This window comes from Mustela putorius, unplaced genomic scaffold (genome assembly GCF_011764305.1).
Source record: "Mustela putorius furo isolate JIRA1106 unplaced genomic scaffold, ASM1176430v1.1 tig00003983_pilon_pilon_pilon, whole genome shotgun sequence".
NCBI lineage: Eukaryota > Metazoa > Chordata > Mammalia > Carnivora > Mustelidae > Mustela > Mustela putorius.
Window position 1 is genome coordinate 3,803,701 of NW_025422123.1, and position 15,034 is coordinate 3,818,734.

The 15,034-nt window shown below is 51.1% G+C and overlaps 1 protein-coding gene across 2 annotated transcripts in view; it reads right to left on the reverse strand.

Annotated features, from left to right (window-relative positions):
- Window positions 1–15,034, reverse strand: part of CPNE5 (copine 5) — an 89,493-nt gene that overhangs the window by 39,566 nt on the left and 34,893 nt on the right. The window contains exons 4-9 of one of the 2 annotated variants that reach the window (XM_013062943.2): window positions 12,985–13,088; window positions 11,297–11,336; window positions 11,000–11,076; window positions 9,200–9,259; window positions 7,017–7,067; window positions 6,660–6,723 (exon numbers count right to left, since the gene is read on the reverse strand). In XM_013062943.2, coding sequence (XP_012918397.1) covers window positions 6,660–6,723; window positions 7,017–7,067; window positions 9,200–9,259; window positions 11,000–11,076; window positions 11,297–11,336; window positions 12,985–13,088 — 396 coding nt within the window. The remainder of the gene's footprint in view (window positions 1–6,659; window positions 6,724–7,016; window positions 7,068–9,199; window positions 9,260–10,999; window positions 11,077–11,296; window positions 11,337–12,984; window positions 13,089–15,034) is intronic. The other variant, XM_004740040.3, reaches the window with a different exon arrangement.

Below are 15,034 nucleotides of genomic sequence, written 5' to 3' on the forward strand. Positions count from 1 at the left end.
TGTATTATCAATTTCAGAGGTAGAATTCGGCGACTCCTCAGTTGCTTAGAACACGCAGTCCATCACCATGCAGCCTCCTTAATGCCCGTCCTCCAGCGCCCTCCCCAGGGACTGCGCTTTTGAAGGTGGCTCTGAGTTAGGTCAATAGTCAGATCATATGGACAAGGCTTTGACCGCTGCTTTGACCGCTCCCCTTAAAGGCAGGTTGGTAAATGGACCCCAGGAAGAGTATGGGGAGTGGCGATAGATGGACTGGGCCCCCAGGATTTGGAAGCAGCCAATCCAGGCTGAGGTCAGAGGTCCCACTGTTGGAAGCTTCAGCTGGAGGGTGGGGCTCTCCAAGCACGTGAAATGCTCTTCCCAAACCAGAACCATCTCTGGAATCCACTGTGAAGATAAACAACTCCTGCAATATATAATTTCCTGCAATTTCTGCCTTTTCGCCCTGTCGTTTTAAAAAACATATTAAGTTCTTCTAAAACAGCAGGATTGCCTCAATTTGCATCTTTCCGCATGTTAATCAGGCTGCTGGCGAGATTACAGCAAACAGCCATTCACTTCCGGATGGCCAGGCCTACTGTAGCTTGTTAGCTGTCCCTGACCCAGAGAGGGCCCCTGCAGGTTAGAGTTCAGACCCAGAGGGCAGCTGGTGGGCTGAAGGCCAGGAGAGGGTAGCAACATGGGGGTTGGGGGGGGTGTGGAAGCTGGGCCTTGCTGGCATGCTCCAGGATCAGAACAATAGTAAGGGAGGTACAAAAATTTAAAAGGCCCCCAAAAGCTCAGTCATCAAAATCAAGATTTTTTTCAAATTTTATTTATTTATTTGACAGACAGAGATCACAAGTAGGCAGAGAGGCAGGCAGAGAGAGAGGAGGAAGCAGGCACCCCACTGAGCAGAGAGCCCAGAACCCTGGGATCATGACCTGAGCTGAAGGCAGGGGCTTTAACCCACTGAGCCACCCAGGCGCCCCCAAAATCAAGATTTTAATGTGAATCTTGAAAAATCAAAATCAGTGCAAAAACCCGTGACAAATAAAACATCCCCAATTCAAATAAAAGCCAATTTTGCAAATGAAGAAACAGGGGCACAAAGAAGTCAAGTAGCTTGCCCGGAGTCACACAGCTAGTAAGCAACGGCATTTGGTCTGGATCCAGAGCCCAAGTTCTTAACCACCCTGCCCTGCTGCTACACCCTAAAAAGAACTTTTCGATAGATGGTGGAAACACGGTGACATTTACTGGCTTCTTTTCAAAGTTTGCCAAGAAAAAACGATATCGATTAAAATGAAAAAGAATCGTCAGCCCCAACTCTGAAATTCAGCACGTCAGCAGGAGGGAACACAACCCAGAGCCAAGAGTGATTCTGTGAGCTGCAACCTCTGGGAGGGCTCCCGCATTCACAGAAGGGCCCAGAGCCCCAGTCTGTCAGGATAAGACTGCAGAAGCACGGGGCTTGGGGTACAGGCATTTGGGGATATCCACGAAGACCCTGTAGGCTACAGCTGATTCGAACGCAGATGGTGGGTGTAGGAGTTGATCTAGGAGATCAGGCCTGTAGCTACGCATTGTCTGTAATAACCACGTGGGGGTCAAGCTGGGCTTTCTCTGCCGTCTTCATGACTGACTTCTCAAACAACCTCATCAGCTGTACATCTGTTGATTTGGTCATTCAGATGCTGAAAACCCCAGACTGACCGTTTTCCCTCCCACACTTGGAGCCTATGTGTCTGGGATACCAACCAAAATCCATCAGCTAAAGTTCAAAAGAAAAATGGAACGATTTGGCTAGGAGGATGTTCACGGCAGTGTAAATGAAGCTGTTTCCTCTAAGAGAACAGATTTAATAAATTATGGCCATCCATATGATAGAGGAAGAATTATATAGCTATTAAATACAGGTCTTCAAGGAATATCTAATGACATGGGAAAATAAATCTGGATACCATATTCTACTAATTAGAAGGGAAAAAGCTATGTACATAAATGCCTAAAAGAAAGGAGGAAATGCAGCAAATACACCGAAATGTCAACAATGATTATCTCTTTGTATTTTCTATCATATCCACTGTGACCATGTTATTTTTTAGCATCAGGAAAAAATGTTTTGTTTTGTTCTCTCTCTCTCTTTTTTTTTTTAACCAGAGGGATGATTCTGAAGACCAAAAAAAAAAAAAAAAAAAAAATACAAACTAACTTGTAAAGGGTGGTATGTGACTGCTGATTATGGATTACACAGGACACTTCAATCTCTGCTAGCCACAACACACATCTCTCCCAAATATCAACCTGCATACTTCCTAGTCTCAGAAAAGCTTCACCAGTTTGCCCCATTTTAACCTGCCTCTTTCTCCTTATCTTTCTCCCTTTCTCCCAGGACTCTTCCCTCGGCCGCATGGAGACACTGGGCTCTCCCCGATGTCTGTCCTGAGAACAGCGAGAGTCCTGACTTTATCAAGACTCAAAACTGCTAAGCAGGCCCACTACAAGATCCTGCACTACCTGGCCCCCATTCCCACCTACTCTCTCCCCTCTCTGGTGTCACTCATCACTACCTCCCTGCCCCAGGGCCTTTGCACAAGCTGTTCTCTTTGCCTGGACCCATCTTCTTCTAGGTAGCCGCAAGGGCTTATTCCTTCACCTGTATGTATTTGGCCCTATTATGTGGTATTATCCATGGATTTTCCTTCAGGACAGTAAAGAGTGCTATAAAATACTTGCTATTAAAAAAAAAAAAAAAAAAGCAATGGGTCTGATGAAGTTAAGGACCCCTGCTGTACTGTGATTGCTGGTTGGCATTTCTGTCTCTCACACTAAATTAGAAACTCTGGCTGGCTGGGAGGGCAAGAACTGAGCCAAGGCCTATTTGCCAAAACAAATAAATGAACACATGAGCAGGCTGGTGATCTCTGAGCGGGGGCAGCTAGGGGCAGTTACTGGTGAAAAGCTTTGACTTCCCTGGCTTGTGAGAGGCGAGCTGCTCCCTTGCCAGTGTGTACAGGGACCTGAATGGAAGGCCCTGAAGATCGCTATCTGGCCAGGAACTCTCTAGAAGCCCAGCCACTCACCACGCCTGCTGAAGGATCCTGGCTCCACAAAGATCACAAAGCCCATGGCTATTCCATATACTATAAAGCTTACAGCTTCACCGTGGGTGAGGGAAGTACTCCAAGAATTAGGAGGCCACAGCTGAGACCTCTGAGGCTGGACAGTGAGATGTGCCAGTGAATGAGATAGATACAATACTCTGTGTATCTCAATGAGATACACATACTCTCTGTATCTGTGGGCTGGGACCCCTCACCTCTCCCCACCTCCCCGCCCCAGGGTTGAGGATCAAACAGACTGCAAACACCAGGAGCTCAGGTCAACGGGTGCGGGACTATGCAAATGTCGGTCAGCGTGACAGGGAACAATGACAGTACAGAACATAATTAAATCTTTGGTGACTCAGAGGCCCTTCAAGAGCTTAAGCTCATCATCATCCACATCAAGTATCACTGAATAGTATTTTGGATCAAATTCTGATTGTTGCAACTTTCTCGGTATTTAAAAATCTCGATGAGCAAGGCTTTTTCTATAACCTATCAAAGCGTGCGGGTGACCCACCGGAGTCCACTCCAGTCCTTCGCTCGTCCCCAACCGCCCACACAGTCCCTGCGGATAGAGAGAGGGTTTGTCTACTTAGGCAGAACGTATTCACTTGAGCAGAAAGCCCTGCTCTGGTACGGATTGGGGGGGGAACAACCCACCCCTCAGACTCCACCCTCTTCCTTTGATCCTCCCACTGAATGCCGGGCTGGAGCACAGAAGCGAAGTGGTTCAGATGTAATTATTTTCATTCAGCCAGATGCTGGGAATTAGTCTCTTTTCCTTGCAAGTATTCTAGGGAAAGACAGAACGCAGCCAAAGGCGCCCCCAAAGAAAAGGAGCTGACAATCTCAAGAGGAAGGAAGGGAGCCCACCCCCCACCTCCTTGCCTTGGAACAGCTTGGAACGAGGAAACCGGCTACCACCCCTGGATGAAGTGAGGGGGGGGGAGGAGGAGGAAGGGGGAGTCACCTAATAAATACTAAACACGGGCTGTTTTGCCAATCCCAGGAAACCAGACCAAAGACAGCACCCAGCATGGTCTGGAGCTTTAGAATTCCCAAAGCACTTTCGCTTCTATTACCTGATTTAATTAGAAACTAGGGAGGAAGTCACAGACTGAGCTAGAAGCTGGGGGCAAACCCAAGTTAGGCTTCAAGGAATTCAGATTCCATCTTTCCGCAGACACCTGTTAGGCCCAGCCTCCTCCATGAACCCCTTCAATCCTCACGGCAGGCACCCCATCAGCCCAACATACAGGTGGAGAAACCAAGGCTCAGGGAGCTTAAATAGTTCTACTATATGTCAGCTGGGTTTCCTCTCCCTTGTCTCAACCCCAGTAACTTCCAGATGGTCAGCATACACACTTGTAAGAGTTTCCACCATCATCTGGTGCTAACCATTTGGACATTCATTCAGTTGCAGATTCCCGAGAGATCCCTGTGCATGCCTACTGCACACCAAGCCCCCAGCTGGGGCCAGGCGTCAGGACTGGTGTGGCTCTGCCATCAAGTTCCCAGATCTACCACAATAAACAGCCAGAGAAGCCAAAAGAACGAGCACTTGGGTATAAGCTGATGCGGTCATCATTATACTGAGATTCTGCATCTTACTTTCCCACCGGAAGCCCCCGAAAGCAGAGCTGGGGACCCTACCGCCTGGCAGTTAAAGATCCTGGCTCTAGAACCAGACTGCGTGAGTTCATATCTCTTCTACCCAGTGGCTAAGTGACCTTGGGCAGGTCATTTAACCTCTCCATAAAATAAAAACTGTAATATACCAGATATGATAATATCTCATACTACCTACCTACAGTCTTTTTTTTTTTTTTTTTTTTTTTTTTTTTTTTTAGAGAGAGTGAGCACAGGCAGACAGAGTGGCAGGCAGAGGCAGAGGGAGAAGCAGGCTTCCTGCTGAGCAAGGAGCCCGATGTGGGACTCGATCCCAGGACGCCGGGATCACGACCTGAGCTGAAGGCAGCCGCCCAACCAACTGAGCCACCCAGGCGGCCCTCATACTACCTACCTACAGTCTTATATCACATATTATAATAATACAGATAAATCAGTCAACCATGTAAACCGTTCAGTGTAATCTCTCAATTAATCTTGGCTAACAATTTATATCCCCATAGTAACAGTTGTCGAAGTATGGACCACGGACCCCCAAGGGGTGGTCTGTGAGGCCAAAGCTATTTTTGTAATAGTATCAATAAGACATGGAATTTTTTAGAAGTTACCTAACACTGATATCACAACAGATTGACTACAGAAACAGATATGAGACGCTAGCCCTCTTCTGTTTAGCCTGACATTAAAGAGATTTACAAAAAGTCCAAAACAAGGCCACTCTTCTCACTAAATGACTTTTGTTTTGGAAAATACAGTTATTTTTCCAAAAAAGTTGTTATTTATGTTATCCTATAATGGGTTAAACTGTTGTCATTTTTAAATGAGTTAATCTATATTTTTTAATTTATCGATTTTATTTTCTAATATGGCAAATATTTACAGTTAACAAATAACCATAGTTGCACTGACTTCCCTGGAAGGTCAGAAAATCTTGTTTCTCCTCCTCCCTCCCAGGCCCTCTTACCTGAGCCCAAGATGAATTTGGGTTCCCAGCTTACCCAGGCTCTGGCTACCTCGTCCTTCTCTCCTGAGGACACACCCATTCCCACCTGGGGTTCCTAATCAACCAGAGAGGCATGCAAGGCTGGGAATGAGCCTCCATTTTAGAATTGGGTTGACCCGGATTAGAACCGTGACTCTACCACTTACTCTCTTCAAACAGATAGTTTAGCTTCTCTGAGCCTCAATTTCCTTATTCATACAATGGGAATAACAACAGTACCCACCTCTTGGGATTGCTGTCAGGAGTAGTGACAACTTACACAAAACACCCACCCCTTGACACATAACAACTATCATTGTTACTGTGTTTCATGGTTACTATTAGACATCTGGTCCCCCCAAGCCCCTCCTGGTGTGTTCAGCTGCCCCTTCCGCTGTCCCCATCTCCCTCTTCTCCACAGTCCCACAGAAGGAGCAAAACCAAGGGCTGCGTGGGATTGCAGCCTCTGGCTTCGCAGCACGCACACCCCAACCACGCGTCCTCACTCCCTCAATCCCAAGCAGGGTGTCACCCTACTCCAGAGCTAAAAGCGAAACATGACAGCTAACTGCCAAGCACCCAGGCTCACGACTGAAAAAGCCCTCTGCTGCCAGGGCTGGAGCCAAAGCAGTCTTGGTTCAGGGAGAGAGGACCATGACGAGGAATGGAGGAGCCCCAGCCTAGAAGCCCGGGGACCAGTGGCAGCTGGCTCTGCCACTAACTGTGGGCGAGTTCCATGCCTTCTGGGCCTCAGTTGGCTCAGCTATAAAAGGAGACAAACTTCTAGCTCAGATGTTACAGAATTCTTGGACAGCCAGGTAAAACTGGGGAGACCTGACTTCCTCAGATCCCTCTAACAACACGTGTGGCCCTGGGGTCACAGGGAGCACAGTCTGCCCTCTGCCATGGCTCCACCCCCACCCCCACCAGACCCGGTCCTGATTCCCTCTGCCACTCACCCTACAGTTGCTCAGCTCCTCAGCGGACAGGATGATGGTGCCACATTTCTTCCCTGGGACCCCACTGGGAGAGGAGAAGATGAAAGAATGGAGAGCCAGACAAAGACAGACAAAGCCTGAGCACTCCCTGAATGGGCCTTCCTCAGCCTCCCCCTTCCCCAACCAGCAGATCTGCCCAGAGCCCCTGAGAAGACAGAGTCTCCTGAAATACTCGTGGCAGTGTGGCCTAGGGCACTTGCTTCTTGGGCCAGGCCCCCCAGGCCTGGAGCCGCCCCACCCCCTGCTCCCCCAAGAGCCCGCCAGGAAGTATAGTGCCTGCAATGAAAGTCCTAGAAGCGGAAAAGCATCCAGACTCACCCGGAGGCTTCCAGACCAGTGGTTCTCAAATTTTCCATCCAAAGACCACTTCTGTGGGCAAAAGACCTCGTGGGCCAGCCACCCCACCCTGCACCCAGCTGACCCCCAGAGTCCTGGAACCTTTCAGCTCTGAGCCACTCTGACTGATCATGGGTGGGAGAGCAAGCAGAGGAGGGAGTTAAGCAGAAGGGCTGGTATCCTCCCAGTGGTAGCTTGTCCAGGCTCTCTCCCATGGCTACCTCCCCTTGAATACCTTGGCTGGGGTCTCTCCAAGGAAGAGAGATCCCATGGCCATTCATGCAGCTCCTCAGTGAGGTGGGCAACCATGATGTGAAGTCGGCCCACCCAGAGAATCCCCACCAAGAGGTAGAGTTCCCAAGCTGGGTCTTCGCCCAGGGAACCTGGACCACCTCCCCACTGGGTCAGGAGGGCCCCCTCTCCCGGGCACCAGCCCATTCCACTCCAGTGTTTGGGACAAACCCGGGGTTGTAGGTCTCCAGTGTGGCCAGGGGCCACTGGGAAGGAGGGAAAAAAATGTCATGCTGTCCAGTAGCTGTTTAACTTTGGACTCATGATGGTACCTCTCCAACTCCCGGGTTCCTTGCCCAGAGAATGAGTATGTTTGTAGGTTCCATGAGTAAGAATGTGCACACGCAGCGCATGGCACCAAAAAAGGCCCCCAAGGAGCAGCATTTCGCTCCCTGCCTCCTTTCCTTCACAATCTCCCCAAGCTGCTAAAATCCAGCCCCACACCTCAGGCCAGCCTTGAAGCTCCCAGCCTGCTGTCGGCAGAACACACTTTGAGAACCACTGATGGAGCTCTCCCCAGTGCCAGCTTCTGGAGGAAGAGGCTCTCAAGTACAGGAGGCAGGGGTGCCGGCCCCCGAGGCTGAGACAGCCCAGATCTCTCCACAGAACGAGAGTAGAGTAGGGTCCCCTGCCACAGGCCTGCCAGCTTGTCCCCTTAGACATGGGCCGGTGATCAGAGTGCCCCTGCTCTGGTCTGGCCCTCCCGGGTATAAAGACATGATTTGTTTGACCAGAGAGACAATCCTCACACCATCCTCCTCCGCCAGTGTTTCTCCATCTGTTCCTCCCTCTGCCTCTGGGCCCTGGGCCTTTCTTTGATTTCCCATCTTCCCTTCCCTCCCCTCCAGACCCAACCCGCTCCCACCTGCCTAGGGCCTTCCTTTTGCTCCCCCATTGCCTTTCCGGCCCTCCCCGGCTGCTTCTCTCCCAGACTCCTGCTCCATCTCCAACTGCAGCTTCCATAACTCTCCATGTAAATAAGCATCCACACCCTTCCTGGGCTGTGAGCACCCAGGGCCCCAAGAGGCCCCTTTCCCATATCCAGCGGCCCCAGCAGCCAGCCCAGCGGCTGGGACCCTGGCTCCTAGGAGCTCTCAGCAAGGAGAGGGGAGTTTTGCTTTCTCAGCCAAAAGGCTCAAGCCCCTCCAGGCTGGCCCCCCACCCGGGGCGGGAGGGGGGCAGATATTCCCTATCCTGCTCCACCCCACACCCTCTGATGAGGATCCTCCCTCCAACCAGGAGAGGGGGAGCAGGAAGGAGTACCAGGGCAGGGGAGTGGTGTGTCTTTGTTGCATGTAGTTGCATGAAGCCCGCCAAAAGCAGATGGTTGGGGTGGAGGCCAGGGGAGCAAGCAAGGCAGGCCCTCCAGTGACAGGGAGCAAATACAGAAAGTAAGGATTTAGCAGAATCTATTCTGAAAGGAGGCTGACATCCAGCAGTGGAAGCAGTGGAGGGGAAGTGGGGTAAGAAGCTAAACGAAGAAAGGGACAGAGGGAGGGGAGAAGGGCAAGAGGTAGGAGGCGGAAGAAACCAGGTCAGGGAGAGAGGCAGGGCAAGTGCCCAGCTCCTGCTGGCCACTGGAAGCAGCCCCTACCGCTGCGCCCCACCCTGCTCCCAGAAGTCCCATGAGCCACTGGGGTTGGGGATGCTGGAGCTGCAGCCGGGTGTGGGAGGGGCCGGCTGCAGAGTGGCACTTGTGCACACTTGGTGCTCTCTCTCTCTCTCTCTCACCCCAACCCCCCATCCCCGCCCTGCCTGACCGGGGCTGAAGGCACAGTGGTGGGAACAGGGCCCAGGCCTGGACACTGAGGCCCCCTCTGCAGAGCCGGCTGGATGTCTGAGGACTCCAGGGCCAAGGATGTCTGCTGACCTACCCGTTGGAAACAGCTGGCATGGGTTTGCCTGTCCTGGAATTCAGGCTGAATGCTCCTATCCTGTAGAGAGAGAGGCAGAGAGAGCATGTCATGAGTCAGCCCCTGGTCCTGAGAGGACATAGCACTTGGCATCAGAATTCTTGGAGACAGGTGTCTGTTCTGCATCAAACATCAAAACACGACCAAGAGCTGCAGGCCAGAGGAAAGAGAGGTCTTCCTCCCAAACCTTGCTGTGAGGTGCTAGGTGACTCTACCTCGGGGGTCCTCAAAGTGTGATCTGGGGCCCAGCACCGTCAGCATCCCCGGAGAATGTGTTAGAAATGTAAGTTCTCAGGCAGCCCCATAGACTAAGGGGGGGTGGCAGCCAAAGGCTGTACGCTTTGAGGACCACAGCTCTACCTCTAGACTGTGAAATGGGGAGACTGCTGAGAGAATCACAGGAGATCAGAGAAGCTGATGTCAGTCTAGTCCTGAAGAGACGCCCCAGGGAAAGGGAGGTGTTGTGTATGGGTCTAGCAGGGAGACAATGAGACAGACACAGGACATTTTCAGTATGGGAAACAGATCCCCCTCCTTCACCAATCCATCATCTCCAAGATCCTGCTGCCCCCCCTCCAAGGCTTGCCTCCCCAGCTGTCTCCTGCAGAGGTCTTCCTCAATCCACTTAGCAGGTGTGCCTGTCCACCATGGGTGGGCAGGGGGACAGCAGGGAAGAAACAGACCGGAATGACAAGCAGTCTTTTGACCCACATCTGGGGGCCGAATAGGCAGACACACATACTCACTCTGGGAACCCCAAATTCTATAAATGTCAGAGCCTTCCAAACCTGGATGTTTTTTTCCTATTCTCAATAAATGATAGCGTATATTATTATTCTTTGTGAACCCAGAGAAGGAGACATTTTCAGGGACAGAGAGGCCTCTCTAGGGGCCCTGAAGTTAACATACAGTTAGTGGGAGTCAGAGACAAGGGGCTGGGAGAGAGACCCCCGTTCCTGACCATAATGCATTCTGCACTTCTTGGTCATGGTGAGGGGATAGCACCCCCAGTTCGAATTTAGCAGAAGCCAGCAGGGAGCTGATATCCAGCCCGACCTGCTGTCCCCTTCCTGCCCATCCTGTCATGTGGCCAGGACACCTGTCCCAGTCTGCAGTCTCCTTTTGTCTGGGTTCTGCCCCTAGGGCTTCCTGAGAAATAGGGAAAAGAGAGGGCAGTCCCGCTACCCTTGGTTGGTCCCTACAGCCGCCTGCAGCTTCCACCAGAAGCAGCCTTGGGATTCCTTATCCCAGAGTCTTCCTAGAAGAATAGCATTCCCCTAAAAGCACTTACAGCCCTATAATGCAGATTTTCAGGGCAGGGTAAGATGAGGAGGACCTCACCCTACCCACCTCTGGCCTACAGTAAGAGGTAAATAATCTGAGGGATATGCTATGTGAGGAGAACCCCTGAATTCAAATCCCAGCTCTCCTATTTCCTAGCTGTGTGCCCCTGAGCAAGTCACTTTTCCCTCTCTGGGCACCGATTCCTTCCCTTTACATTGGCAAGGGTGGGAGGTAGGAGTAGGCTAGATAGTGTCTCACGTCGTCCCAGGAATACGGGGCTCTAATAACTGAACCTGGGTCCCTCCAAGTTCACTGGGTTAATGGCCCTGCTAGGTCTCCAGGGTCTCCTTATTCCTAATCACCCTGCATGAGTGGCGGCTTGCTGCGCTCCTACCCTGACCTAAGTAAGGGTGGGTGGGAGTTTGGCCCATCCCCAGGGAAGCAACCCAAACAGGCCCCACTCCCTTCCACACTTACGTGAGGGGCTTCTCCAGGCGGCTCCCAGGGGACCCCACAATCTCTCCGAGGGTGCAGAAGGCCTGGCCCAGGAAATCCTGCATGCCCAGGGTACAAAAAAAAAAGCCAGTGTCACTCACTCTACCCACAGCCACCCTACCTCCCCCATCACCCCATGCCTAGAAGTAGGTAGACTCTGAAATAACCAGAAGCAGCATCAGACATATGAGTCTGTGTCCCAGGGAAGCTCGAGGCTAACCCAGACTCTGGCACTGAAGAGAGTTTCTGAATTTCTGGGCAGTCACTGGCAGAACTCACATGTTTGGATAAATCCGGGCTCTTCGAGTCAACGTCGTAACTGCAGGGAACACACAGAGATGGTAAAGACTGCTGGGGCATCCTGTCCAGAACTGCTGGGGTCCCTGATCTGAGTCAAGACCCCCACATCCCCAAATACAGGCTCTGAGAAGGTAGGATATTTCTGGGAGTAACGACTGGGAGGCCCACATGGGAGCCTTGCAGGGTACTGGCCATATTCTGTCTCTTGATCTGGCTGATGGTTACATGAAGGTAAACAGATACAGAATGCATCATGGGATGGACTCTAAAGATTTGTGTACTTCACTGTGTATGTGTTATACCTCGTTAAAGACCAAAAAACTAAAATAAACTTGCTTGGCAACCCTGGCTGGTTCTCAGGTGGTTGAGCCACCTTGCCCTTCAAAACCTGTTCTCCCATCTTCCCAGCTAAGGCGAGGTGCCCTTGGAGCTCAATACCTTGCCTTTGAACCTCCTGATGGTTTCACCTTGCCCAGGCCTGCCCAGCATGACCTGGGGCCTCCTCACTCAAGAACAGGAGAGGCATGAACATTTTACCCTCTTCCATCTGCACCTGGGCCCCTCCCTTGACCTGGAGCCACTCTTGCAGTCCCTTTTCCAGCATCCCCCTCCCCCGCCTAACCCCACTGGCTGTCCAGGCCTCCCACTGAGGGGCAGTCCTTTTTACTCTACCCTTGCTCTAGCACTTTCTTTCTCCAAAATGTCCCCAAATGGTGTCTTCTCTATGATGGGCTATAAGTCCTCCCTCAGTCCCTCCAAAGTCATGTCCTTCCATTGCATTTTTTTTCCTCTGCTCCTGCAAGCCCCCAACCCCCTTTTGGCCCACTCTGTCCACAGTCCTCTGGGATACAGTCCTTTCTAACCATCCTCATGCCTAGGAAAAACAATGAAACAAGGCTCCCCACACCCGCTCGCCAGACTGAAATCCCATCATCGTCTTTAACCTCAACAGAAGGGTGGTCTGCACCTTTGTGGAACACATGCACATGCCCAAGGCCCCATCAAGTCAGGTTACCTCTGCAGGAGGGGAGACCAGAGGGCACCCCTCTCCCAGAATAAGCTCTGAGAGGGGCACCTGGGTGGCTCAGTGGGTTAAGCCTCTGCCTTCGGCTCAGGTCATGATCCCAGGGTCCTGGGATCGAGCCCCACATCAGGCTCTCTGCTCAGCAGGGAGCCTGCTTCCCCCCCCCTCCGCCCCCGTCTGCCTCTCTGCCTACTTGTGATCTCTGTCTGTTAAATAAATAAATAAATAAAATCTTTAAAAAAAAAAAAAAAGAATAAGCTCCGACAGAGGGAGAGGTCAATGGGGAAGTCCCCATCACCTGGGGAGAAAACGGCTCCTGGGAAGCCCCCAAGATCTAACCCCCAGAGTCAGGTGGCTTGCTTGGGGTCCTCCCACACTTAAGGGAGACAAATGGTAGGGAGCCTCTGTTCTCTCTTCCCACCTCTTTTCCATCTCCTGATGAGGGTGGGTCTGAACTTGAGTTAATTGTTTTTGTCCCAGGCCAAACCTGAGATCCCTCTAATGTCATGGCACCCATTCCCTTCCTTGGTAAGAGAAACTACTACCAATCGCAGGTCCTAGAGCTCCTCTCCCATCTATGGTCCCCCCGCCCCCACAGACCCATCCTCAGTACTAGCTTCCACTTACAGATCAAAACACTTACAGATCAAAACGGAGGTTCTGCTTCTCCTCAAAGAAGTAATCCACAATGAATTTGCGCACAAAGTCAGGGTTGAGTGTGTTGTCAATGACTTCGGTGCGTCCGAACTGCAAGAGAAAATAGGGTGTGGACCTCAGGACCAGGCTGTGGGGCAGGCGAGAGCACAGGGCTCCAAGCTCCTCAGTCCTGGCCCCAGTAGGAATGGAAGCCTTGCCTTCTGGCCCCCATCCCCTATCCCCAGTCAGGGCAAGAGCTCTTCCATCTAACAATGGAAACCATCCCCAGCTCCAAATCCAACCTCGGCTTTCTTCTCCCGACCTCCATCTAGGCTCCACCCAAGTTGCAAGGTTTTGATACCTGAATACCTGAGCAGGCCCTTCACTTCGGCTTTCCCTTTTCTGCCAGTGGCACGTCCTCCATTTCTTCAAAATCCTGTTAATGCTGCCTCCTCCAGAAAGTCTTCCTGATTCTTCCACCCAGAGAGGTTTACTTCCCTCTGAACCACTGCTGAACTTGGGCTCACCCCTATGACCACCATCCTTCTCTGATTCCACAGTTAGGTGACTAATTATTTGATGTCACCATTGTAAATGAAAGGGAGGAAGAAGGGATTGTAGGAGCTTTTAAAATCCCCACCTCCCGCCCATGCGCACTCCCCTCCCCTTGAAGTGGGCTGGACTTCACAACTCACTACTAATGAATAGAATAGAGCACAAGCCACTGCCCAAAATATGTTATAAACTACCATGACTTCTGTCTTGGGGACCCTCTCTCACTCTCTTTTGCTTGCTCACTTCGAGGAAGCCAGCTGCACTATGGAGAGGTCCGTGTGGCAAGGAACTGAGAGCAGCCTTGGGCCAACACCCAGTGAGAAGCCAGGCTGTCAGCCAAGGGAACTTGGAAGCGTACCCTGCCCCAGCAGAAGCTCAAGACAACTGAGACCCTAGCCAACACCTTGACCACAGCCTTATAGAAGACCCTGAGGTAGAAGACCCCACAAAGCCACACCCAGATTTATGACCCTGTTGTTTAAGTTGCTAAACTCTGGGCTAATCTGTAACACAGCAACAGATACCTAATATACGGACTTAACTTTCTCCACATCCCCTGCAGCAGACACTCTAGGCACTCAAAAGTTGAATCCCCTTAAACTCCCCAAATGACTTAAGGCAAGTAACTCCCAGGTCTGGGCACCAGAGTCACTTGGAGGATTTGATAAAAGACCGATTATAGGCCTCACTCCCAAATAGCCCTTTGACAAATATCCCTTTGACAACTCTCGGGTTTAACTGTGGTTCACAGGGCTCTGAGCTCCTCAAGGTCTCCCTGCACTACGGAGGAGGGCAGTGGGGACATGTTTCCTGGCCATCAGGCCCATCAAAACAGCTCTCTCTTACATCTGTTTTTTTTTTTCTTACATCTATTCAATACACTGGACATTTCTGGTGATATTTTGTTTAAAAAAAGGGACACAAGGTTAAAAGATCAAGTGTAAAAGCAGTGTGCTCTGTGTTCCATGAAATGAAGGCATGATACCAACCCTACAAAGTGAATAAGACGGACAGATGCATGATAAATATTTTAAATAAGTTGTGAATATTTCTGAATACATAAACTCATTTTTTTCAATTTGGGCGGTAATTGCCAAAATAAAAAATTAATCCCGAGTATTAGTCCCCCTTAATGGGACTCTGCAGCTCAGAAAAATGCCAGTACACAGGTACCTCTCCTGTGTGGTGGGCAAGATCTTCTTCTCTGGGACTTAGCCCAGCAGTCACTTGTACCCTGATTTAAGTTAGAAAGCTGCAAAGGGAACCTCCCACCCAAGGACGTGTGGGGTCATCTGAGCACTCCATCTGGCATCATCTTGACTTTACTCTCTATCAATTCCACCAACCGAACCTCTCTCCTTTCCCCCGTACCCACTTCCTCCCTTGTGACCTCGGCCAGGGCTCCCCATTTTCTGAACTCAACCCCTGCTGCAGCCTCCTAGAGGGCCCCCTAAGTGAGAACACTGCTAATGCTTGAAGACCCAGTCCCCGGGAGCTCCTGC